Source organism: Mastigoproctus giganteus, chromosome 2 (assembly GCF_048544385.1).
Source record: "Mastigoproctus giganteus isolate SK-2022 chromosome 2, ASM4854438v1, whole genome shotgun sequence".
Classification (NCBI taxonomy): Eukaryota; Metazoa; Arthropoda; class Arachnida; order Uropygi; family Thelyphonidae; genus Mastigoproctus; species Mastigoproctus giganteus.
In genome coordinates this window covers 95,907,532-95,934,365 of record NC_143576.1, presented here as the reverse complement: position 1 = coordinate 95,934,365, position 26,834 = coordinate 95,907,532, and the positions used below count along the sequence as shown (strand labels likewise).

Sequence of the window (26,834 nt, the reverse complement as noted above, 5' to 3'; positions counted from 1 at the left end):
CGGTTCGGATGATTTTAAGTAAAATCGGTGCATATAAGGGTAAGCTTGCTTCATCGTCAGCACGCATGCACACAAACCACTAGAAATAGAAGTGTTACGATGATTGAGATGGAACGTCTTTTAGCTACTTGGATAGAAGACTGCAATCAAAAAAGAATTCCAATCTGCACAATGACCATAAAAACAAAAGCCTTGAGTATTTTTGCAATGTTAAAGAAAAAGTCAACAATAGAAAACTTGGGTAGAGCGGTAACTGAAGAAAATGTTCAAGCAAGTTCTTCAAAAGAAAGAGTGATTGAAGCGGAAACTGAAGAAAATTTCACTGCCAGTAAAGGCCGGTTTGAACATTTTAAGAAAAGAACAGGACTGCATAATGTTGCATTGACTGGAGAAGCGGCAAGTGTTGATAAAACAGGCCTTTTTTGGAAACGAATGCCAAAAAAAATCTTTCTAGCAAAAAAAGAAAAGGCTCAACCAGGCTATAAAATTTCTAAAGATAGAATAACACTTTTATTGGGAGCCAATGCAGAAGGCGATTTGAAATTAAAACCACGGTTATCTATAGAAATGAAACTCACAGATCTTTCGGTAAAGCTTTTAATAAAGCAAGCCTCCCTGTTGTTTGGCACTCTAATCGAAAAGCTTGGGTCACGAAAAATTTATTTGAAGAGTGCTTCACTAGCTATTTTTTTCCGAAAGTTAAGGCCTACTGTGAAGAAAATAATCTTACATTCAAAATTTTATAAATTTTAGACAATGCCCCGGGCCATCCACCAGCACTTTCTGATTTGTGTGAAAACGTGAGTTACTTTTACCTCCAAATACGACAAATCTTTTGCAGCCTATGGATCAAGGCATAATCACTACTTTTAAGGCCTATTATTTACGCAGAACATTTGCACAAGCAATTGAATCAACAACTGGAGATGGTGCAGTTTCTTTAGTTGAATTTTTGAGAAATTACAAAATCAGGAAAGCAATAGACCATATTCATGAGTCATGGTCTGAAGAAACATCCAGCAATATGAGAGCAGTTTGGAAGCATATTTTGCCACATTGCGCAAATGATTTCTGTAGTTTCACTCATGTCAATACTGTTATTGATGAAATAGCAAATATTGGAAGTGATCTAGACTTTGATGAAATCGACAACAGTGATGTTCTCAAATTGCAGGAATCGCATTCAGAACAATTAAGTGATTCTGTCCTTAATATTTATGAATGAGCATATGACAAGGTGGAAATTTGTGAGGAAAAAAATTTTCAAGAAAAGAAGTTGACATTAAAAGAACTTGAAGGAATATTTCACGCAAAAAAAATTTAAACAACCAATCATGGATGCAGAACCAGATATCGAGCACAGTATGCAAATTTGCAGGAACATTGAAAAATGTTTTTTTTTTTATGTAAACCTCAAACACGAGAGGTGTTAGAACCTATAGTACTTAGTACCGTGCTTGGGTTGGAGGTTGAGAAGACGAAAGAAGATATTTGTTGACATTGGACTTGAACTTCTGTAGACTGTAATTTTCAGGATATACGTATGAAGGAAGGCTGTTCCAGAAAATGGCAATTGAATGAATAAACAAGGAAGATGGAAAGTTGGTTCTGTGAATTTGAAGTTGGACAGTAAATGGATGTTGGCTGGTGGCGGCACGTGTTGGGACTGTTTTGAAAGAGAGAGCAGGAATTATAGAAGCTCATTCAGAAGAACAGTGCCCATAGAAGTATCTGTAGAAGAGGCTTGCAGCAGAAACAGTACGTCTATGAGACAGCGAGTGCAGAGATTCTGTTAGAGATGAGTCATTAATTAACCTAACTGCCCTCTTCTGAATGGAATCAAGAAGCCTGAGAGAGGTTTTGGGAGCACCACCCCAGATGTGAGAACAATATTCCATGGCAGGGCGGATTTGCGATTTATACAGAGTGAGTAGCTGTTTGGAAGAAAAGTAAAGGCGAGAGCGAAAGAGAAAACCAAGTTTTTTAGATGCAGAGGAAGCAATATTTGTAATGTTCTTGTGCCAAGAGAGATTAGAAGTCAGGGCAATCCCCAAAAGAGATATATCATTTTGCCTAGAAATCGGAGTGTCACTAAAGATAAGCAGAGGAGCAGAAGAATCTTTTTTGCAAGTATAAGACAAGACTGAGTTTTAGAAGGGTTGAAATCAGCTAAGTTGTCTTTGCTCCACTGGAGAATTACCTGAAGATCAGCATTTAAGGAATTGGTAGCAGATTTTCGAGAAGTTGAAGTTGAATGCAATGTGCTATCATCGGCAAAACTGTGGATAGGATTTCCAGTCAATGGAAGAAGGTCATTGATATACAAGAGGAAAAGAGTGGGGGAAAGAACTGAACCTTGTGGGACACCGGCATTAGTGGAGAAGTTAGAAGACAGAGAGCCATTTACCATCACCCTCAGTGAGCGATCAGAGAGAAAACTGGATAACCAATTACTTAAAACAGTTGGCAAACCATAAGATGGAAGCTTTTTATGCCTTTATGCCAAACACGATCAAAAGCCTTTGAGATGTCAAGAGCAACTACTTGTGTTTCACCGAACCGTTCCATTGAATTAGTCCATAAATGGGTAACATAAGCCAGAATATCACTAGTGGATCGACACTGACGGAATCCATACTGGCGATCGTTGATCAGACGAAAGGTTTCTAGGTAGTTTAAAATTTGGCAGTTAATTGATTTCTCCATTACTTTAGAAAGAGTAGAAGTAATTGCAATGGGACGATAATTGGGTGGGAGGGATTTGTCACCCTTTTTAGGAACTGGCTGGATATGAACAAATTTCCAAGCAGAAGGAAAAACACCTTTGGAATAAGAAAGTGAAAAAAGGCGGCAAAGAATAGGAGTAAGTTCAGGAGCACAGGTTTTGAGAACAAGTGGAGAAATACCATCGGGACCTGGAGTTTTTTTTTTTTTTTTATGTAAACCCCAAACACGAGAGGTATAAGAACCTATAGTACTTAGTACCGTGCTTGGGTTGGACGTTGAGAAGACGAAAGAGCTTTCTTAGCATCAAGATTCGTCAACATTCTTTTGACGGAAGACCACAAGAGGCATTGAATGGAGCATGTTGGGAATAGTGGGAGGTGTTTTACCAAGATCATTAATGCATGAGTTGAAAGAAAAATGGGATGCTAGCAGGTCAGCTTTATCCTTGGCTGAAGTGACAACAGAACCATCTGGTTTGGACAGAGGTGGGAGCAGAGATGGGCAAAAGTTGCGGCCAATAGCTTTGGCAAGAGACCAGAATGCTCGGCTACCATTAGGGAAAGAAGCAAGTTTTCTACTCTTAGCCTGTTCAAACTCTAGTTTGGACTGGTTAATAACTGCTTTACAATTGTGGCGAACTTTGGTGTAGGCAGAAAATGAAACTGAAGAATTAGGAACGAGCCAATTATGATATGCAACATTCTTCTCTTGAACAGCTTGAAGGACAGGGTGGATGCCCTCGAAGGATTAAAAATGAGGGGCCCATCAAGCTCTCGGCTGCCCACACCAATGCCAGAGCTTGCACTTGGTCATCATGCAACACAGCAGCAGCCCCCCAAGGCAGAATGCGCTGGTCCCAAAGGAACTAGTAGTTGTTGGTGACTCTATTGTCAGGGAAAGGGAAAACATGCTTGGTAAAAAGGATAGGTGGAACAGGACCGGGGTGTCTTCCAGGGGCAAAGGTTGATGACTTTGTAGAGCGGATATCATCTTTTAAGGGCACAAAAGGTGATATAGTTGTACACGTTAGCACTAATGATATTAAGAGTAGGAGACCGGCAGAATCACTTAACAGGTACAGGTCACTATTGAAAAAAATCCATGAATTAGGGTTGAATTTGAAAATGTCTGCAATTCTGCCCAGACACAATAGGAGGGAGTATATGATGAGAGCCCTGTCAATCAATTCGGCCCTGGAAAGATTGTGCAAGGCTCAAGGGGCAGAATTTTTTTCAGCATGGTCTGTACTTGTTAACAGGAGAGACTGCTTCTACAGGGATGGGATACACTTAAATAGAAAGGGTGCAAGAATGTTTGCTGATGCTGTCGAGGCAGTGTTAGGTGGATCGGAAAACTGCTAGTTTGGGGGGGGGATACAAGGACTAATAGATTAACAATAGCCACTGGCAGAGGTGAAAGTGATTCTTGCACTGCTTCTATTGGAATGAGCCGCAGCCTGGAAAATAAGATGCAGGATATTTCAGAGACTGCTGGGAATCATTGGGGTACAAATAAACACATTGGTTGTGTTAGGGTAGCTAAGAAAAAGAACAGGTGCATGTATACTTGCGTGTACACCAATGCTAGGAGTTTAGTAAATAAATTTGATGAAATTGAGGTTTTGCTCAAAACATCAAAGGCAGATATTGTGGGGATTTCAGGGACGTGGTGTCACACAGATATAAGGAATGCAGAACTGGAATTTGGGGAGTACAATGTCTGCAGAAAGGATAGATAGGATAGGAAGGGAGGAGGGGTTATGCTATTAGTTAAGAAATACATAAAATCCAAGGAAGTGAAGCCAGTCGACGTTGCTGGACAGTGCAGTATCAAGTCAGTTTGGTGTGACAATAAGCATTGGGAGATCAAAATTGAGAGTAGGAGTGTGCTATAGGCATAATGACCCTGATGAGTATAATAAGAAACTGTACAGGGAAATAGAGTAGGCCAGTAAATCAGAGAGTCTTATAATGGGGGATTTTAATTTCCCAGATATTGACTGGAATTTGGGGGTTGGTCACTCACACACTAGCAAGGCTTTTGTGGATTTATTGGATGATTGTTTTCTACATCAGCATGTTCGGGAGGCAACTAGAGGGAGTAATACTCTTGATTTGATTATCAGTAGTGATTCTTCATGCATTAAGAATCTGCAGGTAAATGAACCACTAGGTGGCAGTGATCACAGTGTGCTGAAGTGAGATTTACTCAAAGAGGTAACTACCATTAGGGGTAATGGGAAGGGTTATTGCTTTCGTAAAGGCGACTACGATGGACTGAGACAGTATTTAAATTCTATACAGTGGGACCAATTGATTATGTTACCAACATCAAATTCAAAATGGGAAGCATTCAAAGAACTTATCTTGGAAGCTACTAGGCTTTACATACCAACTAAGAAATATTGTTCAAGGTTTAGGCTTAAGTGGATGTCAGATGAACTAATGAGACATATGGCAGAGAAGAAAAATGCATGGGATACATACAAATTAACACGTGACACAGAAGCCTATGATAGATACAAGTTGATCGGTAACCAAGTTACAAAGGAGGTTAGGCAGGCGAAGGCAGATTACGAGAAATATTTGGCAAGGGATGCAAAGAAAAACAGCAAAGAGTTCTTTACTTATGTAAACTCTAGAAGGAAGGGATGAATCAGATTGGTGCACTTGATATCGATGGGTCAAATGTTGATGATCCTGCTCAGGTAGCTAACAAACTGAATGAATATTTTGCATCGACATTCACACATGAGTATTCAGCGAGGGGAATGCCAGAGGTGTATTCAACTCTGGAAGTAAGCTAGAGAATCTTGTAATAACTGAGAGTAAAGTGGAGGAGAAATTGTTGAAGATAAATGCAAGAAAGGCACCTGGGGTGGATGGGATCTATCCAGTTATATTGAAGGAGGCAGCAAAGGAAGTAAGCAAACCCTTAGCCATAATTATGAGAGCTTCCTTGGACTCAGGGGAAGTACCCATGGACTGGAGATGTACAAATGACCCCAATTCACAAAGGAGGATCAAAGGCTGACACAAGTAATTATAGACCTGTTAGTTTAACTTCTATTCCTGGAAAATTAATGGAGGCACTGGTTAAAGAAGCACTGCAGGATCATCTAGACAAGACTTCAGTTATAGCTCGGACACAGCATGGTTTTGTTAAGGGGAAGTCTTGCCTGACCAATTTGATTGGATACTATGATGCAGTCACAAAAGAACTGGATGCAGGGAATAACTTTGATATTATATACTTGGATCTTAGAAAGGCTTTTGATACTGTTGCACATGGAAGACTGCTGCACAAATTGGAGCAGTGTAGCATTGGAGGCAAATTGCTGATATGGATAAAGGGGTGGTTGAGGAGGAGAAGACAGAGTGGCAATCAATGGACACTGCTCATCGTGGACTAATGTTATTAGTGGAGTCCCTCGGGGTTCAATATTGGGTCCATTATTGTTTTCTGTATTTATAAATGATATTGATGATGGTATATCAAGCTTAATGTCCAAGTTTGCAGACGATATGAAGGTTGGCAGGGTTGTCAAGGACACTACTGACCCTATGCTACTGCAACAGGATCTGGAAAGGTTGAGCAGATGGGCTTGAGAGGTGGCAAATGAAGTTTATCCTTGACAAATGTAAAGTACTACATATGGGAAACAGCAAGCCCAGAGCAACGTATGAACTCTGTGGTACTGCACTGACAGTTGTAGAGAATGAAAGGGACCTGGGGGTGGTTGTGCAGGCAGATATGAAGTTTTCTGAGCAGTGCAGATGGGCTGCAAGAGTAGCTCATGGTGTATTGTCGATGATATATAGGAATTTTTCTAGCAGGGATAAGGAGGTGATTATTCCCTTGTATAAGGCAATGGTCAGGCCACACCTAGAGTACTGTATACAGGTCTGGAGGCCTCATTTCAAGAAGGATGTAGAGATGCTGGAACAAGTACAGAGAAGGGCAGCAAGATTAGTGAGTGGAACAAAGGGGTGCTCTTACAAAGAAAGGCTTAAGTTTTGCAAATTACAGTGTCTGGGGACTAGGCACAACCGAGGTGATCTGATAGAGGTGTAATAAAGCCTTGAATGGCTTGAGCATGCTCAGTGCTGATGGGATTCTTCCTCTTGCTCAGAATAATCACCTGAGAGGGTATAAATTCAAATTGAGAAAAGACAGATATGGGATAGACGTGAGGAAATTTGCCTTTAGCCAGCGGGTGGTTGGTTGGTGGAATAGACTTCCATTCCTTGTCATGGAAGTTGATAGCCTAAATAGGTTTTTAAGGCTCAGCTGGACAGGCATTTCGAACGAACAGAGGGGTGAAGTGGATGTGGTTATTTTTTATTTATTTATTTTTATTATTTTTTTTTTTTTATTTTTTTTTTTGGCTGATAAGCTTGCTTTCTTGCATCAAATGCCTCTACTAATGCTAATGCTAACAGCCTTAGCACATTTATTGGAAAACCAAGATTTAGATAAAGGACGGGATTTTAAAGTGGAGTGTGGGATAAAGGATTCCAGTCCTGCAAGAATAATTTCACTGACACGATCTGAGCAAATGTTGACATCAGAAGTTTTGAAACAGTAATCCGACCAAGGAAAAGAAGAAAAGAAGTCTCGCAGGTCATCCCATTTTGTATTCTTGTAATGCCAAACAACACGAGGTTGGGAATAGCCATGAGATAAAGGTTACATTGGAGAAGAGACAATCACCAAGTTGTGATCTGAAGTGTCTAAAGGACCCCCTCACTTCGACGGTGTACTTAGAAGGGTTGTTTGTGAGAAAAAGATCAAGCATATTGGCTGTATGATTAGGATTGTCCGGTATTCTTGTATGTAAATGAACAATCTGTGCAAGATCATTACTAATTGCAAAAGCATCAGCATCTTGACCAGCTGGGTCGGTGTGACTAGAAAACGGAAGCCAGCTGGAGTTGTGAACATTAAAATCACCAAGGAAAATTACCTCACTGTTAGGAAAGTTGGACTGAAGAAAGTCAAGTTGCAAAGAGAGGAAGTCAAAGAGCTCCAAGTGATTAGTGGAGTTGGGAGAACGGTAGAGACAACAGATGAATTTGACACAATGAGGTAGAGAGATTTTAAGCCAGAGAAGATCAAAGAGAGGAGATTCCAAATTGCCAAGTCTCTGACAGGGAATATCAGAACGGACATAGGCACAAGTACCATTTTTGAGGCGAAAAGAATCATACAGCGAATAATTTGGGCATCTGAGGTGAGCAGTAGTTGAATCAACCGATAATTGAGATTCTGTCAGAAAAAGTACATGGGATTTGGCAGACTGCAAGTGGAAATGGACATCGTTGAGATTAGGATTGAGACCACGTATATTTGTGAAATGAATTAGGAAGTGCTTGGGAGGTTTAGATCTTTTCTCAGATAAGCTTGCTGAATTAGTTTGACAATTCATGATGTATTCAATAATAAGAAAAAGTGAGTGGGACATGCTGTATGAAGTAATGAAATTTTTGGATATGGCGTACACCTGGTAAGAATATACCCAGATCCTTAACATAACGTGGCATCAACAATGCTCCCCGCATACACACTACTCGGACTCCCTCCAGTCACTATCTGGCAGAGTAGAGATAGCAAGATTATACACTAGCTGATCCGGAAGCCTCCTAGAGAGTTACCAATAGGTTCGGTCCGGTGTACTAACTAGCGGCTGGTCTGCGAACACCGTTTTAGACCTGTACCCTCGAAATGTAAGGAATATTGGATCTCACCACGATGTTCATCATAACCTCAAAAGTTATCAATCATACTGCATGATGGGAAGAGATGGGGAAGGGTTGACCAAAACTTAGCTCTAGAGACTAAACATGGGTTCCACCATTTCAAGCCTCCAATAAGCAAATTGGTAGTATTGCACCGGTTGATGAGAGTCATCTACCACCTAGTACTGCCTGGTAACATAGAGGGGCGGCGTTCCTCCATGTGGTGTGGGGGCCACACCTGCTTACGTTGGTTCACACCTGGATGGTCACCCGCCATGTACTTGTGCATGGAGGTTATACCCGGGATTACTAACAGTCCCACTATCGTGAAGGTGCAAGCAGAGGATTTGGCTGTCACAGACCGGCCGGACTTCGCCAAAATTGGGTCCACTTGACTTGAGTGTTACCTGAATATCAGTTCCATCAGTGTTTTAGACTCACAGGTAGCAAGTACAGCTTATCTGGCATGTCTGAGAGAATGTCTGTGACAATCTCAAGGATCATGTGTATCCATACAAGCAAATTTATGATGAAAGAAAAAGTCTGCGCAAACCAGCCTTTTGAAATAATTTACAAAGAAATAGTGAGTTATATATTGTAAATTTTTTAATTTCAATAAACTTTTGATTACTGTACTGCAAATATTTATAATTATCGTTTGCTTTTATACTACTGTACATTAAACTGCCATAAAAAAAAGTATTTTTAAAAATATTGATTGGTATATTGTGTAGGTCTTGGAAAGATTTAGACTATTTTGTATTTATTATTAACTTCAATTAGCACGATTTCGCATAGTGCGCCGTTTTCGCGGAACCAAGTAATCGCGCTAATCGAGGGATTCCTGTATCAGTAAATGCAAGGTATTGTATATGTGCAGCAGTAATTACTTAATACTATACCGATCAAGTGGTACCACACTGAAGGGTGGTGAATGGAGTAATTGTAAAGTCTGACATGATGTTCTGAGCTGTTCAAACACTTGCATCTTGTGAGGTTCTGTCAGTGATGTATAGAAACTCTGCCAGAAGAAACAAGGGGAATGATTATCCCATTGTATAAGTCAGTGGATATGCTGCATCTTGAGTACTGCATACAGGGTCTGGAAGCCTCATTTTAAGAAAGATGTGGATCTCTTGGTATAGGTGTAGAGAAAAACAAGCAGATTAGTTAAGAACACAAAGGGTGTTCTTACCATGGAAAACTTGATTTTTGTAGATTTCAGCATTTGGAAACTGGTAATTTTCAGGAAGATTATTAAGGCTTTAAATGGATTGAGTAGGCTTAATAATGATGGTATTCTTACTTTTTTCTTCGACAACATACAGAAAAAGGATGGCTGCAGGATAGATGTGTGCAAATTTCTCTTCAGCCAGAGATTAATAGTTTGCTAGAACAAACTTCCATCTTGTAAGGTGGATGGTATCTATCCAGTGTGTGTTGTAGATGTGAGTAGTTTGAATAAATTTAAGGAATAAATAGATGCAATGGATAGTGTTCCTCTTTTTGTCTGATGCTATATAAGCTTACCGCCTCCTTGCATTATTTGCCACTACTGCTCCTAATAATAAAATAAAAAAAAAGGAGAAAATTGGACTCTTATGTAATGGTTGTAGAATAGTCATTAATAATCCAGTTGATGTAACTAATGAGTTGACTGAATATTTTATATTGAAATTATACTATAAAATCACAGAAATGGAAATTGTAGATTTTTTACTAGAAAAAAAAATACTAGTCTTGATATCCTGTGTAAATTGTACATACCCAGTTTTTTTGAAGAAATAACTTGGTATGTACTAGGAATGGCAAGGGAATACATTTGACTTAAGGTTAATCATGAGGGTGTCATTTATACTCAGGAGTGATTCCTTTGGATTGGGGTCCTGGGTAATTTTGCAGGTAATTTTTTGGGTGCCAAGCAAATCTTGAGGTCAAGCGATCTTCCTTGCAACTTCTACTGTGATTACATTAGAGAGAGAGAGAGATGTTTTTCCCTTTCAGTTCAGTCCATTATTCTAATACAGTCCATTCCGGTTATTTAGGACACGTTGGGACTAGTGCATTTTGGCCCGATTAAGTGGCTGCCCCAATTATCCGAAGTTTCACGTAAATAGTTAAAAATACAATGTACCCCCCCCCCTTTTTTTTTTCAATTAGGTCACTGTACAATCAAATCACGTTACGATGGAGTCACCATAGTAAAGTACCGTTCACTATACAATGTGCAGTAAGCACCAGTCATTGTGATCACATTTATGATTTGAATTTTAATTCTATTAAACAGCGATTCTAATTAACAAAAATAGGAGGAATATTATCCACAGGCTATAAAAGCAAAGATATATTAAGACATTTACCCTTTATTACCTTACCAATTAAAAAAATTAAATTATAAGTGAAAATCGGAAGAATATACGTGATAACCAGAATAATTAATACGTACTGTAATATGTACATACAAACTAGTTGACATTTCTGTTTACTGACATTTGTGGGTGGTGGTTAAAATTTAAAACAGTAAAAAGATAAGCAATCAATAACAAAGAACACGGCACACACAAATTGCAAGTGAGAAACGAGTAACGAGTTACAAAGCTTTAAGAATACGAATGAAGAGAAGATCTGAAAATTAATTTTTTTATATGATTGAAGATTTCGTGGAAGTGTAAACACATTTCACCATAATAACCCACAGAATTCCAGCTGTCGGTATTATCACAAATTCAGTAAGATCGAGTTTACTGTCCTTTTATGATAGATTTAACTAACAGAAAAGCCCAATAAACAGGTGACTGCCAATTGTTTTTGTTTTATGGTTGTGACCTCCAGAATTTCGAACGAACCACGTGGTACTGTCTGAGACAATTGTAGGGTAATCTTCAGTGCTGCGGTCTCCTGCCCTGATTAAATGGCATGCTGTCCCAATTAAGCGAAGTAAACCCTGGCTATTTTCTTGATTGGTTTCTGTTTTTAAAGATTTGCCCCAAATAAACGGCTGCCCCGATTAACCAGTGGCCCAAACTGGAATCCACTGTATATACCAGGTGGGTGGGAAGTCACTCCCTATATCAGTGAATGATACTTAGAAATGTTGCAAAATTTTGTGTGGCCTAAAATTTCTGTATGTGGAAACCTCAAGAGTTGATGTTTATTCAAGACTGTGCTCTCCCACATTTTGCCTTGACTGTTGGGGAGAGGCTCAATGAGCACTTCCCAAGATGCTGGATAGGCTGTCAGGGACACACACAGTGGCCTGCATGAAGTCCAGACCTAACCCCATGTGATTTACTTTTTATGGGGATCGGCCAAGGAAGAAGTGTAAAAGAGTAAACCTAAGAATATTGATGAACTTAAACAAGATCCGTCAGGTCATCTCCGGTGTTCCTGTCCAATTCTTAAGGAAAGCCATAAAAAATGTACCTGCCCATTTAAAAAAAAATGTGGAAAATGCTGGGGGTCCCATCAAGTTGTAACTTTCAGGGAACTAATGGCAAACAGTAAGCTACAAATCAGAAAAAAATGTGCAGTGCTATTTTGTATATTTTAGGAAATATAATATTTTTAAAATAATGAGTGACTTCCCACCCACCCTGTATAATAAGAGTTTTCTTTCTTAAAGCATAAGGAAGAAGTTTCCAGAAAGGAAAGTAGCCTTTTTAATTTTTCTGTTTACTAACATATTTTACTCGCTTGGTGGCACTACTCCTGCCTCCCTGTGGTGGGGCTGGACCCAGGTAAAAAGACACGACCCAGGACTAAAGGGAGTTTGAAATGGACCAAACTAACAACACAAGATTGGAGAAAGGTAACTCCAATAAATCTGATGACTCACAACTGAACATGTCAGGCTAAGAGAATGAAAATCAACAGCTCTCAGCTTACTGTTCCTTTCTTTTTAGTATTATATTCGTTATCAACACAACCCATTGGGAAATTATCCCCATTCTTATTTCAGAAGACTATAGAGTCCGTGGTTGGATCACCAAAAATGATAAAACAAATACAATCAGGTGATCTCTTAGTAGAAACTTCAATGTCATCAATCTGAGAAACTGCTAAAAACAAAGACCTTTGCGGGAATTCCAGTTGAAATTACTTCGCATAATTCCCTGAATACATCAAAAGGTTTTTGACTGTTTCAGAGAAAGAGTTGCTGCACAAGCTGACATAAGTGATACATGTTAGGAGGATAATGAAGAAGAAAGATGGCATTCTCACTCCAACCTGATCAGTTATTCTCACATTTAACAATCCTTCTCTTCCCCATTCAGTTAAAGCAGGATATTTAAATTTCAAAATCTGGCCATATATATACCGAATCCAATAAGGTAGGTATTACCACTGTCAGCGATATGGCACACTCTCGGGCGACATGTCGGAGTGATCCAATCTGTCCTCTGTGGATCGAAAGAACACTATCAAGCAAACTGCACCTCCTCTACAGCAAACTGTTACGGAAATCACCCTGCTTTTTCATAGACATGAGCCGACCGGGCTAGCCAGGTGGGTAAAGTGCCTGCCTGTCGACTCAAAGGTCGCGGGTTCGAATCCCGCCTCAGGCTTCCATCAAAGTACTGCAAAAACCTTGGGAGGTGCATTATGGCCACAGAAGCCGATGCGCCAACAACTACCAAAAAAAAAAAAAAAAAAAAAAACCATAGACCTGCAAAATGTGGATATTGGGGAAACAAATACAGAAATAGAAAATGAAGTGTCTTATCCGGAAGCAAGAAACAGATGCTTGCAACCACACCTTCACGTTCCTTTTCAGCAGTGAAACGACAGCAAACTATAGCCACTCAAATGGAAGTGGTAATACCTCCAAATCAAATGAAAGACTGGAGTAAAGTAATATTAATGACAAAAACAGAAATTTTTCTAGCAGGGAGGGATAAGGAGGTGATTATTCCCTTGTATAAGGCAATGGTCAGGCCACACCTTGAGTACTGGTGCCTCCGTAGCCAGGTGGGCAGGAGCAGCACACGCTTCTTGATTAGACCGGGGTTCGAGCCAATGACCACCAAATACGGAGGATGCGAAAAGATCAGGGAATGACCACCGCATATCCTCAGAGCAATATGGCTTTAGTTGCTAATGCTCCCTAAAACCAAATAACAAACACCTTGAGTACTGTATACAGTTCTGGAGGCCTCATTTCAAGAAGGACGTAGAGCTGCTGGAATGAGTACAGAGAAGGGAAACAAGATTAGTGAATGGAACAAAGGGTTGCTCTTATGAAGAAAGGCTTAAGTTTTGCAAATTATAATGTCTGGAGACTAGGCACCTGCAAGGTGATCTGATAGAGGTGTATAAAGCCTTGAATGGTTTGAGCATGCTCAATGCCGATGGGATTCTTCCTCTTGCTCAGAATAATCACCTGAGAGGGCATAAATTCAATTTGAGGAAGGATAGATGTGCGGAAATTTGCCTTTAGCCAGCGGGTGGTTGGTTGGTGGAACAGACTTCCATCCCTTGTTGTGGAAGTTGATAGCCTAAATAAATTTAATGCTCAGCTGGACAAGTATTTCAAACGAACAGATGGGTGAAATGGGAGTGTTTTTTTTTTTTTTTTTTTGGCTGATGCTGCATGAGTTAGCTTTCTTTGCATCATATGCCAATACTAATACTAACAACTTCACAAGAAACATCCATTGCTAAAGAGCAGGATATTTCCGTTCCTGGGAAGCAGAAATCAGGATTAACATCTTCGGAAAAAAAAAAAAAAAAAATAGCATCTAGTTAACAGAAACAAACAAACATAGACAAAATGGATACTGATGAACAGGCAGAGAACGTACTAGGACTTCACCCTGCAGAAGATATTGATACACCTTGTCCTAATTTTCCGAAGGGAGACTGACCCAAATAGGATAAATGAAAAAACTCAAAAGTGCAGTCAGATTCAACATTTAGTTTTGAGACCTAAATAATGCAGCATATTATACGATGGAACTGCCGTGGTTTACACGAAGAATTGGATGAAATAAAAAATATTATTCAGCAGTATAAACCAGTCTGCATTTGCCTTCAGGAGACCCATTTAAAACCTCAATCTTCACCCATATTTCAAAACTATACACTTTTCGGAGAGACAAAAATGGTAATAGAACTGCCAGAGGAGAAATGGCAATTTTGGTGAATACTAATATACCACCTAAGCAAATAACATTAAAAACAAAGTTAGTAGCAGTGAAAATAGCCATCGGAAAATCTATCACGATTTCATCCCTTTATATCTTCCACCAAATCTTCCTCTCTCCAGATCGGAACTAAACTATCTTTCTATGCGGTTTCAACCTCTATTGCTTCATGGGAAATATGAATGCCCATCATCATCTGTGGGGATCTTCTCACGTGGACAGTAGAGGTAACTTGATCGAAACTTTCCTAGATCAACAAATGATTTGCTGAATACCAGATCTCACACTTATATCAGTTTGACTACAGGTATTACTTCTGTAATAGACTTAACAATATGTGTTCTCAATGAATCATTCTTCTCTTTCTTGGTGATTCCCTTCTACTTCTCTCTCTCTCTGGGTAAATTGGGGTTTTTTTTTTTTTTCTTGTGCAGCAAAAGCTTCGGCTTCCTTGTACCATATAGCTAATAATAATAATAATAATTTATCCCAACATAGAATGGTTTGTATTAAATGATCCTTACAGCAGTGATCATGTTCCGATAGTATGTTCCATACAGACACAATTTACTCTTACAGAAGAAACGAGAACAGTATGGAATTTTAAAAAAGCTAATTGGAGTAAATATATGCAATTAATCAAGTTGGATAAGCAGTTGATAGAAACCTTGCCAATAGATGTTGCTGTCATATATATCAATGACCAACTGTTACAAGCTTCAAAAGCAACAATCCCTCAAATGAGTAAGGCAAAACAGGCATGGTACAACTCTTGGTGGAATGCAGAATGTGCAATGGCAAAAACAAAACAAAATTGTGCATAGAATGAATTTCAGAAATGTCCAGCTGTGGTCAATCCGATTGCATATAAAAAAAAGTCAAAGCTGAAGCGAGGAGAATTCAGAGAAAGGCAAAGAAAAGTTCTCGGATCATGTTTGCTTCCACACTTACTAGGAACTTGAGTCCTGGTTTGGTGCAGAAAAAAAAAAATATGGATTTTGAGTGGAAGATATCCAAGCATACAATCACCAATCTTCCATTGGAAAAGGCAAGACACTTCTACAACAGATGAGATATCAGAAATTTTGGCTGAATCTTTTGCTTCCACATCAGCAGTTACAAGCTACAGTGCTGATTTACAAAATTATAAAGAGCAAGCTGATTGGAGCAAGTTGAATTTCTGTACTACTACATTTCATTTATATAATCTATCATTCAGAAAAGAGGAATTGCTTACAACTATTTCAAATTTGCCTAATAGCACACCAGGTCCCGATGGCATTTGTTATACTATGATACAACACTTAAACTCTGATTATCCTGCTAACTCTATATAATAGAATTATATAGCATTATATAATAATTATAAAATTATTCTGAACAAAATGTATCCCTCCATATGGCGGCGACTTACGTGGTTGCTGGAAAAACAATGTCTTATCACCCCACCAATTTTGATTTGGGAAAAATAGATTGGCGCTTGATCTACGTGTCAGAGTTGAAAAAAAATATTAGAAACTCATAAGAAAACAGCATATGGTGATGGTAAATCTAGAAAACCAAATAACAACAACAACCAGGGCTCAGTATAAGTGCAACCCTGTTTGCCCTGCAGGTGAGCAATATCACAAAGGTTATACCACCTTCACTGGAAATATATATGTACACAGATGATCTTTCCATTTCATTTCAATCACAAAGCATGAACCCGACTGAATGACAGCTCCAATTATCCATAAACAAAATAGAAGCATGGACTAAAAATAATGGATATAGAATATCTGAGAAAAAATCAGGTGTTATACACTACTGTAAAATGCGTGGTCTTCATCCTGAACCGGTCTTATACTTAAATAAAATTTCTCTACCTGTTCAGAACTTCTTCTTAGGTTTAACATTAGACAAAAAACTAAACTTTCATGAACATATATTAAGACTTCGAATAGCTGCCTCTCAAAACTTAACATCTTGCACACTATCTTCAATGGCCTGGGGAGCCGACAGGCACACGTTACTACAATTATATAAAACTTTGATTGGATCTCGTTTGAATTATGGATCTCCTGTATATGCTTCAGCAAGAAGGAGAATGTTACATTACCTAGATACCATTCACCATAATGCTCTCCACATAGCTCTAAGAGCCTTTAGAACTTTACCAGTTTGCAGCTTGTATGCAGATGCATCAGAACCCCTGCTTCAGTAGTAAAGAAAACTGAAGGCTGTGATTAAGAATGTAATGCAGAGTCATATTGATTGAAATGGTATTCTTAAGACATAGTATGGTTGTGTAAAGAAAAAAATCTTGTTTTAATTAACCTCGTAAACTATAATGATGGAGTTGTATGCAAGGAATAAGTTTGACGTTATTTATTTGGACTTCGGTGAAGCATTTGGCTCTATTCCATGCTAAAGCTTGCTATATGACCTGGAACATATTGGAATCATAGGCAAGTGGCTTAAGACTGCAATTAATGGATTGCTCTTCAGAATTAGCTAGGTTCAGAATTTGGATATCCTTCAGGGATCAGTACTGTTACTGCTGCTGTTCTGTTTTCTTAAACTGGTATAAAAGATGCACAGCTATATTTTAATGTTGAAAAATACATTTTACACTTGGGAAGTAACTTAAACCTGAGGGATTGACAAAAACTGTAGAGGAAGAAGTTTGGAAAATGATCTAGGCAGCATGCTGTCCTGTTGATAATTTATCAAACTATTTCTTGTAGAGATTGGGAGGGTACAATTCCTGTACATACAAGTATGAGGCGCTCACTTATATCACTGCATTTGGATTACTATATCCTCATATGGAGGCTACACCTAAAAAGACATTCAGCTTATTGAAAAGATCCAAAGATTAACTGGTTAGAACAGTTCCACCCAAAGATACCTGGTTACCTTAGAATGTAACTCCAATCTGTTTCACTCTGAGATATTTAGTTATCTTAAACATAACTGACTGGAGTTTATAAGAAGCTGAGAGGGAATAATAAAACACATGAAATCTAAACTTTTGATGTATTAAGTGATCTTAGAATAGGGCATGAATTCAAACTAAAGGAAGAAGAGTTATAGATAGTTGTAGGAAGTTTTTTCCTCTGGCTTGAAAATTGTTAACTATTGGAATTAATTGCCTCTGTGGGTAGTTGAAGCTGACCACTTGGAAAAATTAAGTCAGATGGATTTTGATACCTATGGAAATGGAAGGAGGGAAATGCATTGATAACTTTTTCTGGCTGGTGCAGTGAAAACCTATATGCCTTTCCTCGAATGCTATAGCTAATAGTAATTATTACCAGTTTCAAGTATTTTATTTTTTGGTCACAGGTGTAGTATTGATCGAGAAGAGGGGATATTTCTGTAAAGAAATGTTACTCGTGTAAGTTCTTAAAGGTTTGAGTTGTGAAAATCAGCCCATGGAATTACTTTTTTTTTCTCATTTAAGAAAATTACTGACATTATTTAAATGTGGAGGTTTTATTTTAAGTGATTATAGTATTATTTACAAAGAATTTTAAAAATAATAAGTAATGTGTAAAACAAAATGCATGAAGCATTTTTGTTTATATGCATTTTTTTTTTCTTTTTTTTTTTTTTCTCTTCATTAATCAGAGAGAGAGAGAGAGAGAGAGAGATTGCTGACTGGTTAACAGGTGTGCAGCCACCTATATCTGAGCTAGTGCATTTGATGATGTGTGATAATTTTTGGAGTGTTTGAGAAACAACATTCCAAAAATTCATAACTAAAAGCAAACATTTTCTTTTGGGCTGAGCTGTAAATCAAAAAAAATGTCAATTTTATCAGGAGTTCATTCAATGTACATAAATAACCTAAGCACAAGAAAAAACAAAACTGTGGCAACAGAATTGAGCAACTGTTAATTTCATATACCATTACTTTTATTGAGGCCTCCGTAGCCGAGTGGTGAGGAGCGGGAGTGCAGTAGCACACGCTCTTTGAGTAGACCGGAGTTCAAGCCCCTGACTGCTGAATACAGTTGATCTGCCAACCCGCACTGGACCAGCGTGGCAGATTATGGTCCGTTTCCCTCAGCATGAATTGTTGAGGAGGCTTCCATCCTGCAGTGGGTTGATAATGGCTGCACTTTACTTTTACTTTACTTACTTTTATTGTGCTCGTTTATTGACTGCTTATGAATGACCACCCATGTGCATTATGCCATAGCACTTGGGTGCTTTTTGAATGCTTATATGTATCATAAGCAGTAAATGTTTAAGGCAAATAGGGGGTGGGGTGTGTGTGTGTGTGTGTGTGTGTGTGTGTGTGTGTGTGTGTGTGTGTGTGTGTGTGTGTGTGTGTGTGTGTGTGTGTGTGTGTGTGTGTGTGTGTGTTCACAGAAGCATTTCTATGTTCACACTGGAGTTTGCTGTTTTATTTTCAGATCAAGGAGGACATCTGCTAAATACAGGAAATATCACTATGCATCCAGATGATCAGAGAGCGGTTTATCTTCTTGAGGTCAGTAAGGCAGAACAGGCAATGATGAAAATCGTGAATGGATCTTGCCCACAAACTTGCAGTTTTGAATTCTATGAGGATTATTCTGTTTCTTCTCCACTTTTAGAAACACTGAATGGCAATGTTTCTCATCATTCTGTTTTGTCTTCTGGTTCAAAAATGATGATTGTAGCTAAAAATATTGTTAATGCATATTTGTATGGTCATTTTAAAGGAGTTAAAAAAGGTAATGTATATATATAAAGTTACATGTTTCTAACATATGCACATTTATCATTAAGAATAAATTTTCTTCACTTCAGAATTCACAAAAGTATTTCTAACAAGTTAGGAAGGGCATGTTTGTTCATGTGTTGTTTGTCCAGGGTTGGGGATTAAGTTCACAAGAATTCCAAGGAGAATTCAAGAAGTTTGGCATGTTGTAAATATATATTTTTAGAGTTACTTTTTATTTTTTTAATGCAAACTGTTGGCTCTTTTAAATTAAACTGCTTAGATCGCCTCCCTCCAGTGAAGTGGCTAAGTTGAATAAGACTAAACATTACAAAGCGGGTTAGTTTGATAAATTTAGCTGCAGGAAGCAAGTAAAGGTAATTATGAAGAATTTTAAGTAACACTAAAAGTTTGTTGATGGCTGACTGCTGCACCCAGCAGCAGTCAGCCATCATATTGACATTCCCCACCTCCTTGGTACATCCCCCATTTCTTTCATATCATGATGTAATCTTTCCCCTTGATCTTCACTTAAGCTACCTAAGTTTTATGGGAAAGTTGATGTGAGAATGCAAGAAGAGCCTGTAATCAAGTGACAAAGGAGGTCACGCAAGCGAAGACAAATTGTGAAAAACCTTTGGCCAAGGACGCAAAGACTTTACTAATGTAAACTCTAGAAGGAAAGGAATGAATCAGATTGATCCACTTGATATTGGTGGTTTGATTCTTGACTATCCTGCTGAGGTAGCTGATAAACTGAATGAGTCTTTCTCATCTACATTCACACATGAATTATTAAAGGAGGAGAATGCCAGAAGTTAATCAAACTATAACAGGGAGCTAATGGATTTTGTAATAGCAGAGCAAAGTGGAGGAGGAATTGTTGAAGTTAAACATAAGAAAGGCACCTGGGGTATCCAGTTATATTAAAGGAGACAGCAAAGGAAGTAAGCAGGCCCTTGGCCATGATTATGAGGGCATCCTTGGACTAAAGAGATTCCCACAGACTGGAGATATGCAAATGTAATGCCAATTTACAAAGGGATATTGAAAGGTGACACGAGTAATTACAGACCTGTTAGTTTAACTTCCGTTCGGGAAAAATTAATGGAATCACTGGTAAAAGAAGCACTGCAGGATCATCTAAACAAGACTACAGTTATAGTTCAGACACAGCATAGTTTTTAAGGGAAAGTCTTGTCTGACCAATTTGATTTGATACTACGATGTGGTCAAAAAGGAACTGGATGCAAAAAATAATTTTGTTATCATATACTTGGATTTTAGGAAAGCTTTTGATACTGTTGCGCATGGAAGACTACTGTACAAGTTGGAGCAGTATGGAATTAAGGTCGTTGCTGCTATGAATAAAGGTTTGGTTGAGTGGTAATCAATGTCCACTGCTCTTCGTGGACTAATGTTATTAGTGGTGTCCCCAGGGGTCTGTGTTGGGCCCATTGTTATTTTCTGTATTTATCAATGATATTGATGAAGGTATATCAGGCTTAATGTCCAAGTTTGCAGATGATATAAAGGTTGTTAATGACAGTAAGGACTTTTCCAGATCCTGTTACTGGATCTGGAAAAGTTGAACAGATGGACTTCAAGGGGTGGCAACTCGAGTTTAACATTGACAAATGCAAAGGCTGCATATGGGTAGCATTAAACCCAGAGTAACATACCAACTGTGCAGTACTACACTCAGGGTGGTAGAGAATGAAAAAAAATCTGGGAGTAATTGCGCAGTCATATATGAAGTTTTCTGAGAAGTACAAACAGGCTGTAAGAGTAGCTCATGGGGTCTTGTCAATGATATATAGGAATTTTGCTAGCAGGAATAAAGAGGTTATTATCCCCTTGTATGAGGCAATGGTCAGGCCACATCTTGAGTACTGCATACAGGTCTGGTGCCCTCATTTTAGGAAAAATGTAGAGCTTCTGGAATGAGTACAGAGAATGGGAACAAGATTAGTGAGTGAAACAAAGGGTTGCTGTTACCAAGAAATGCTTCAGTTCTGCAATTTGCAGAGTCTGGAGATGAGGCATCTGTGAGGTGATCTGATTGAGGTGTATAAGGCCTTGAATGGGTTGAGCAAGCTCATTGCTGATGAGATTCTTTCTCTTGCTCAGATTAATTGCTTGAGGGGAAATAAATTCAGATTGAGGGAAGACAGTTGTAGAATAGATGTGCTCAAATTTGCCTTTACAATCAACCACTCACTCACTGGCTTTAGCCAGTAGGTGGTTGATTGCTGGAACAAACTTCCATCTGTCATTTTGGAAGTTGAAGCTTAAGTAAATTCAAGGCCTAACTTAAAACTTTTGGAGTGAATGGGTGGATAAAACAGGAAGGGGTGTGCTTTTTTTTTTTTTGGCTGATGCTGTGTAAGCTTGCTTTTTTTCATCGTATGCCTCTACAAATGCTCCTATTTGTTATTTGGTTTTTAGGAGCATTAGCAACTAAGGCCATATTGCTCCAGGGATATGCGGTGGTCATTTCCTGACCTTTCCGCATCCTTTGTATTTGGTGGTCATGGGCTCGAACCCCGGTCTAATCAAGAAGCGTGTGCTACGCACTGCTGCTCCTGCAACCTGGCTACAGAGGTGCCACTAATGCTCCTAATGTCAATTTCAACTGATGGCTACCACTGAAGTAAAAAAATATTTTGAAGCAAGTGTGTGCATTTTGACTGTCTTTGGTTAATTGTCACAAGATGTTAGAACAGTGGCAAGTCTATTTAGAAAAGAGGGTCGAAGTGGACAGAGAAGCCACATGAGCACTCTTCAGACTTACCATATTGAAGAGTACTTAAGTAATCACTAGTGAATGTTACTGATTCATGTTCAAATCCAGTTCATGATCCAAAAGTTTTGGAAAAAGACAAATTGATGAACTTATGAATTGCAATCCTAAACAGGCCAAGCAAGCTGATAATTCTAAGATTTTTATCATTGCTCATCCTGGAAGTCTTTGTGGTTCTGTCTTCTCTCACTTGAGTAAAACAATTTGCTTGTTTCTTGCAAATGTTATGCCAACACTTAAATTCTACCATAGCTCTTCATGCACATGTTTATGTTCATATTTATATGAACAGTTATATTAATTCTTCTGCTATAAATTTTTAGTAGTTTACACCAACCTTGCGTTAAATTATTAATAAAACAAAAAAACACAATTAATGGTTTAATAAAATTAAACTGGTATTACTAATTTACAACAAATTGCTATTTACAATGAGTATATAAAAAGAAAAAGAGTACCATAAAATACAATAAAATATACAGAATTAAAGGTGCCAAAATCTGAAGCTTTCGAAGGGCTCTGCCTTCTTTCTCAACAGTACGCTTTATTTTTGCAGTGCAATCTTAAATACCTGCAGGTTCACGGCACATATCACGTGATTCAATAACACGTGCATTGTTCTCATGCGTAACGGAACTGGAAGTGGCTCGGGAGCGCGTCAGGTTAGATTGTTCATTCCCTCCAAGGATCACTGTCTCAAAGAGGGGATGAATCCGCATACCCCTATCTCTATTAATGTTGCTCCCAATGGAACTAATCCGCAAGCTCTCGAGCCACTTGCAGTCCCAAAATCTATGCGCCCGGTCGATGATAGTAGCTTCTTCTGGGGAGATTTGATTTTGCTTCTCCCAATAATGCCCCGCCACGGCTGATTTTGCATAATTTGCATTACTTATCGCCTTCGTGTGGTCCCCCAGACGATCCTTTAAATGCTGTTTTGTTTCCCCCACAATCCAGGCACTTAATGCTATAAACGATCTCACTTACACTTTCTTTTGGAACGGGATCTTTCACTTGTGACAACACAGTGTGCAACTTACATTCTGGCAGTTGCACACAGCGTGTCTGATGATCCCGTAATACACAGGTTATTCGCTCGGTTCAACCCGGATAATAGGGAATGTATGCTTTTGCTATCGGCATAAATGCCTCACCTCTCCTGTGTTCTCCTTTGATATACTTATTTATGATTCTCTGGGGGTAGCCACACCTCAGGAGATCCGCCGTGACATGCTCAAACTCTTTCTTTTTATCCTCGGAGGTGCTACAATGTGATTTAGCCCTGTCTATTAGTGTTCTAATCACACTGTTCTTGTGATGGTTGGCCTGAGCTGAATTATAGTGTGAATACTGACCCTTACACATAGGTTTTCTGTAAACCCTAGCCTTTAAACACGGGCCTTCTCTGTAGACCAACACATCCAAGAATGGTAAAACCCCTCCTTCTTCCACCTCCGAGGTAAAATGTATAAATGGGGAAAAGCCATTAAGAAAATTCAAAACCTCATCTTTACTCCCTTTTCGAATAATTGAGGACGTATCATCTACACATCTTTTACATGGACGTATAGGGAGAACCATATCACTAAATATTCTAGTCTTGACTCCTCCATTGCCAAATTAGCAATAATCACACTAATGGGGGAGCCCATTGCTGGCCTGTGAAACCGGCTTATACATAGTGTTACAAAACACCATAGTGGTGCTTGATAGACATAATTCTATACCTTTACAAATGTTCTCCACGTCTAGTTGGGTCCTACTACTTACGGTGACATCTTTCTGTAAGGCCCCTCCAAGAAAGTTCCCTCCAATCTTAACATTAGACAAAAATTAGCACTTAAAGGTCTTAGGCAGGAGGATAATATTGTTCTACCAGCAGACAAAGGCAGGGTAACAGTGGTTCTTGACAAGGAGGTGTATTTTAGTAAGGCATTAGATCTTCTGAATGACAGAACAACTTATAAGATTATGGGCAAAAATCCATTGTTGAACTTGGAGCACCAGGTTAATAGGATGGCATACAGTTGGCTTAAGAATAACAAATTTTCTAAAGAACGGTATTGGTCATTGCATGCTACGGGAAGCCAATTACCAAGGTTTTATGGACTGCCTAAGATACGTAAGGTGGATGTTCCACTCAGACCCATTATCTGGTTTCCTGGCCAAATTGTTGGCACCGATAGTGGGGCTCTCTGAGTTTAGTGTTAGGGACATCAAGGATTTTGTACATTTTATAAGAGAACAATCTATAGAAGAAAATGAAACCATGATATCTTTTGACGTGACATCTCTGTGTACATGTATTCCAATTAACCATGGGGTACGTTGTGCACACATGGCCTTACAGAAAGATGTCACCTTAAGTAGTAGGACCCAACTAGACGTAGAGGACATTTGCAAAGGTATAGAATTATGTCTATCAAGCAGAACTATGGTGTTTAGTAACACTATGTATAAGCAGGTTCATGGGCCAGCAATGGGCTCCCCCATTAGTGCGATTATTGCTAATTTGGGGGTGGAGGAGCTCGAGACTAGAATATTTAGTGATATGGTTCTCCCTATGCGTCCGTGGAAAAGATATGTAGATGATACATTCTCAATTATTCGAAAAGGGAGTAAAGATGAGGTTTTGAATTTTCTTAATGGCTTCTCCCCATTTATACATTTTACCTCGGAGGTGGAAGGAGGGGTTTTACCGTTCTTGGATGTGTTGGTCTACAGAGAAGGCCCATGTTTAAAGACTAGGGTTTACAGAAAACCTATGTGTAAGGGTCAGCTCAGGCCAACCATCACAAGAACAGTGTGATTAGAACACTAATAGACAGGGCTAAATCATATTGTAGCACCTCTGAGGATAAAAAAGTGTTTAAGCACATTATGGCAGATCTCCTGAGATGTGGCTACCCCCAGAGGATCATAAATAAGGAAAATAATTCTTAATTACCATAGGATGATTCCAACCAAAACACATGATCCTGATTTAGTCATAGGCGTTTCTACTGCCAGGGTTGTGGTGAGCCTAAAACAAGAGTAGATTCTGTTTTTTTTTTTTTTTTTGATCAGTGAGAAATTACTTTATTGCTGCATGTGGTTACACATGGTATACAAGTTCCCGCTGAAAAATGTTCTTATAAATGATGAGGTACCATCAGTTAGCAGTGCATCATTTTCAAATATGAAATTTTTTTTGTGGACATGTTTGCAGTACTTGGTGTCACTAAAGATGAAGAAAGGGATAAATCACTTGATGTTTTGCAGCACCAGTTCTTTTCAATTTTAATGTGAGAACCTATTAGAACTTTTATAATCAGTTGATGATGGCCTTTATAATATGAATACAGTATATATGTGAATAAATTTACATTTTTGTCCCATTTATGAGTTTCTTTAATTTTGTATATTATTATGGGATTTCAGTTATCTGGGCAGATTTATTTCCCAAACATCATGGATAAACAGAAGTTTACAGTATATTAATTGGTGAATTTGTTTAGTGAAATGCACGAAAAACATGTTTCTTTGATTTCCTTTACAAAATTGTGTGCATTGTTATTTTTAAATTTATGATGACTTTCATTTTAAAAATCTGTTTCTTTATAATCTTTTTATTTTTAAAGTATGCAGTCTTTGAAAAGACGTAATCTGAAGTTTAATTTTAGGCTGCCACAAAGTGAGCAATTCTCTTGGTGATACTTATTTCTTATCAGGCCACTGTGATAGTATATGTTCTTGGACAATTTCTCCCAAAAACTCAGAAGGTAAATTGTATTTATTTTCTGTTTTAACTTTCCTTAAAAAGCTAAAAAAACTAGATTTTTAAAAAAATAAAAATTTAATGTGTACTAAATTTTTTACTAAAGACATGTTTAAAAGTTTGTCACAGTAATTGCAATTTGAATGATTCTGTGGGAGGAAACCAGAATTGGGGAAATTCGTTAAATAGTTTTGCAGTGAATGTGACCAAGATTTTAGCATTAACTCCTGCTTTTGTAGGTCATGTTGCATGAAGAGCTTTTAATCTGTCAGTGATGGCACATGGTCTGACAGACATTAACAAAATATCTGTTGTTTGATAATCACTGAAGATTAATGGCTGTTATTCTCTGTGCTTTAATATTTACATATTAACATAAGTAGTTTTTGGAGGTGAAACATTGTTTACTTACTCCGAACTGAATGTGAAAAGAGTTTTTAACAGACAAGGCTCCATCATTACTCTTTGTTTTCCCACTTTGCATAAACAATTTTGGTTCTGATCAGATAGCTGATATAGTTTCTGCAATAAGTTAGATACTGTTCATTTGTTTCTTGTTTCAATTATTATATATTTATTTCTGTATTTTTATTGAGTATACTCAAAGCAGGTTTCTATGTATTTAATGATTTGTATAAATTTGAAAATAGAAGACACATCTTTATAGTTTCTGTGTAATGTGTTTTTTTCCTCCCCAAGCAGAATTAATAAAGGGAAACTAACATATATAAATTACATTTAATGAGTACACCTAATTCTGTTTTTACACGATAGATACGTTCCTGAAAAATACGTGTAAAAAAAGACATCGTATTTATGGAAGAAAAGAAGATTGTTTCCAGATCTAAAAAAAGCACATAAAAATATTCGTTTTAAGCTTATTATTTTATTTCAACAAAATACACATGTAATAATATGTAATGAAAATGTATTAAAGTAAATTTGCGTGCATATGAAATGAAAAAAAAAT

General features: G+C 38.2%; 1 protein-coding gene across 4 annotated transcripts in view; it reads left to right on the top strand.

Annotated features, from left to right (window-relative positions):
* Positions 1–26,834, top strand: part of LOC150089441 (cubilin-like) — a 321,441-nt gene that overhangs the window by 191,658 nt on the left and 102,949 nt on the right. For all 4 annotated transcript variants that reach the window (XR_016548045.1, XM_090389480.1, XM_090389481.1 and 1 more), the window contains 2 exons: positions 19,015–19,317; positions 25,770–25,868. Coding sequence is in view for 3 of the 4 variants with exons in the window: in XM_090389480.1 (XP_090245606.1) it covers positions 19,015–19,317; positions 25,770–25,868 (402 nt within the window). In the remaining variant the exon portion in view is untranslated. The remainder of the gene's footprint in view (positions 1–19,014; positions 19,318–25,769; positions 25,869–26,834) is intronic.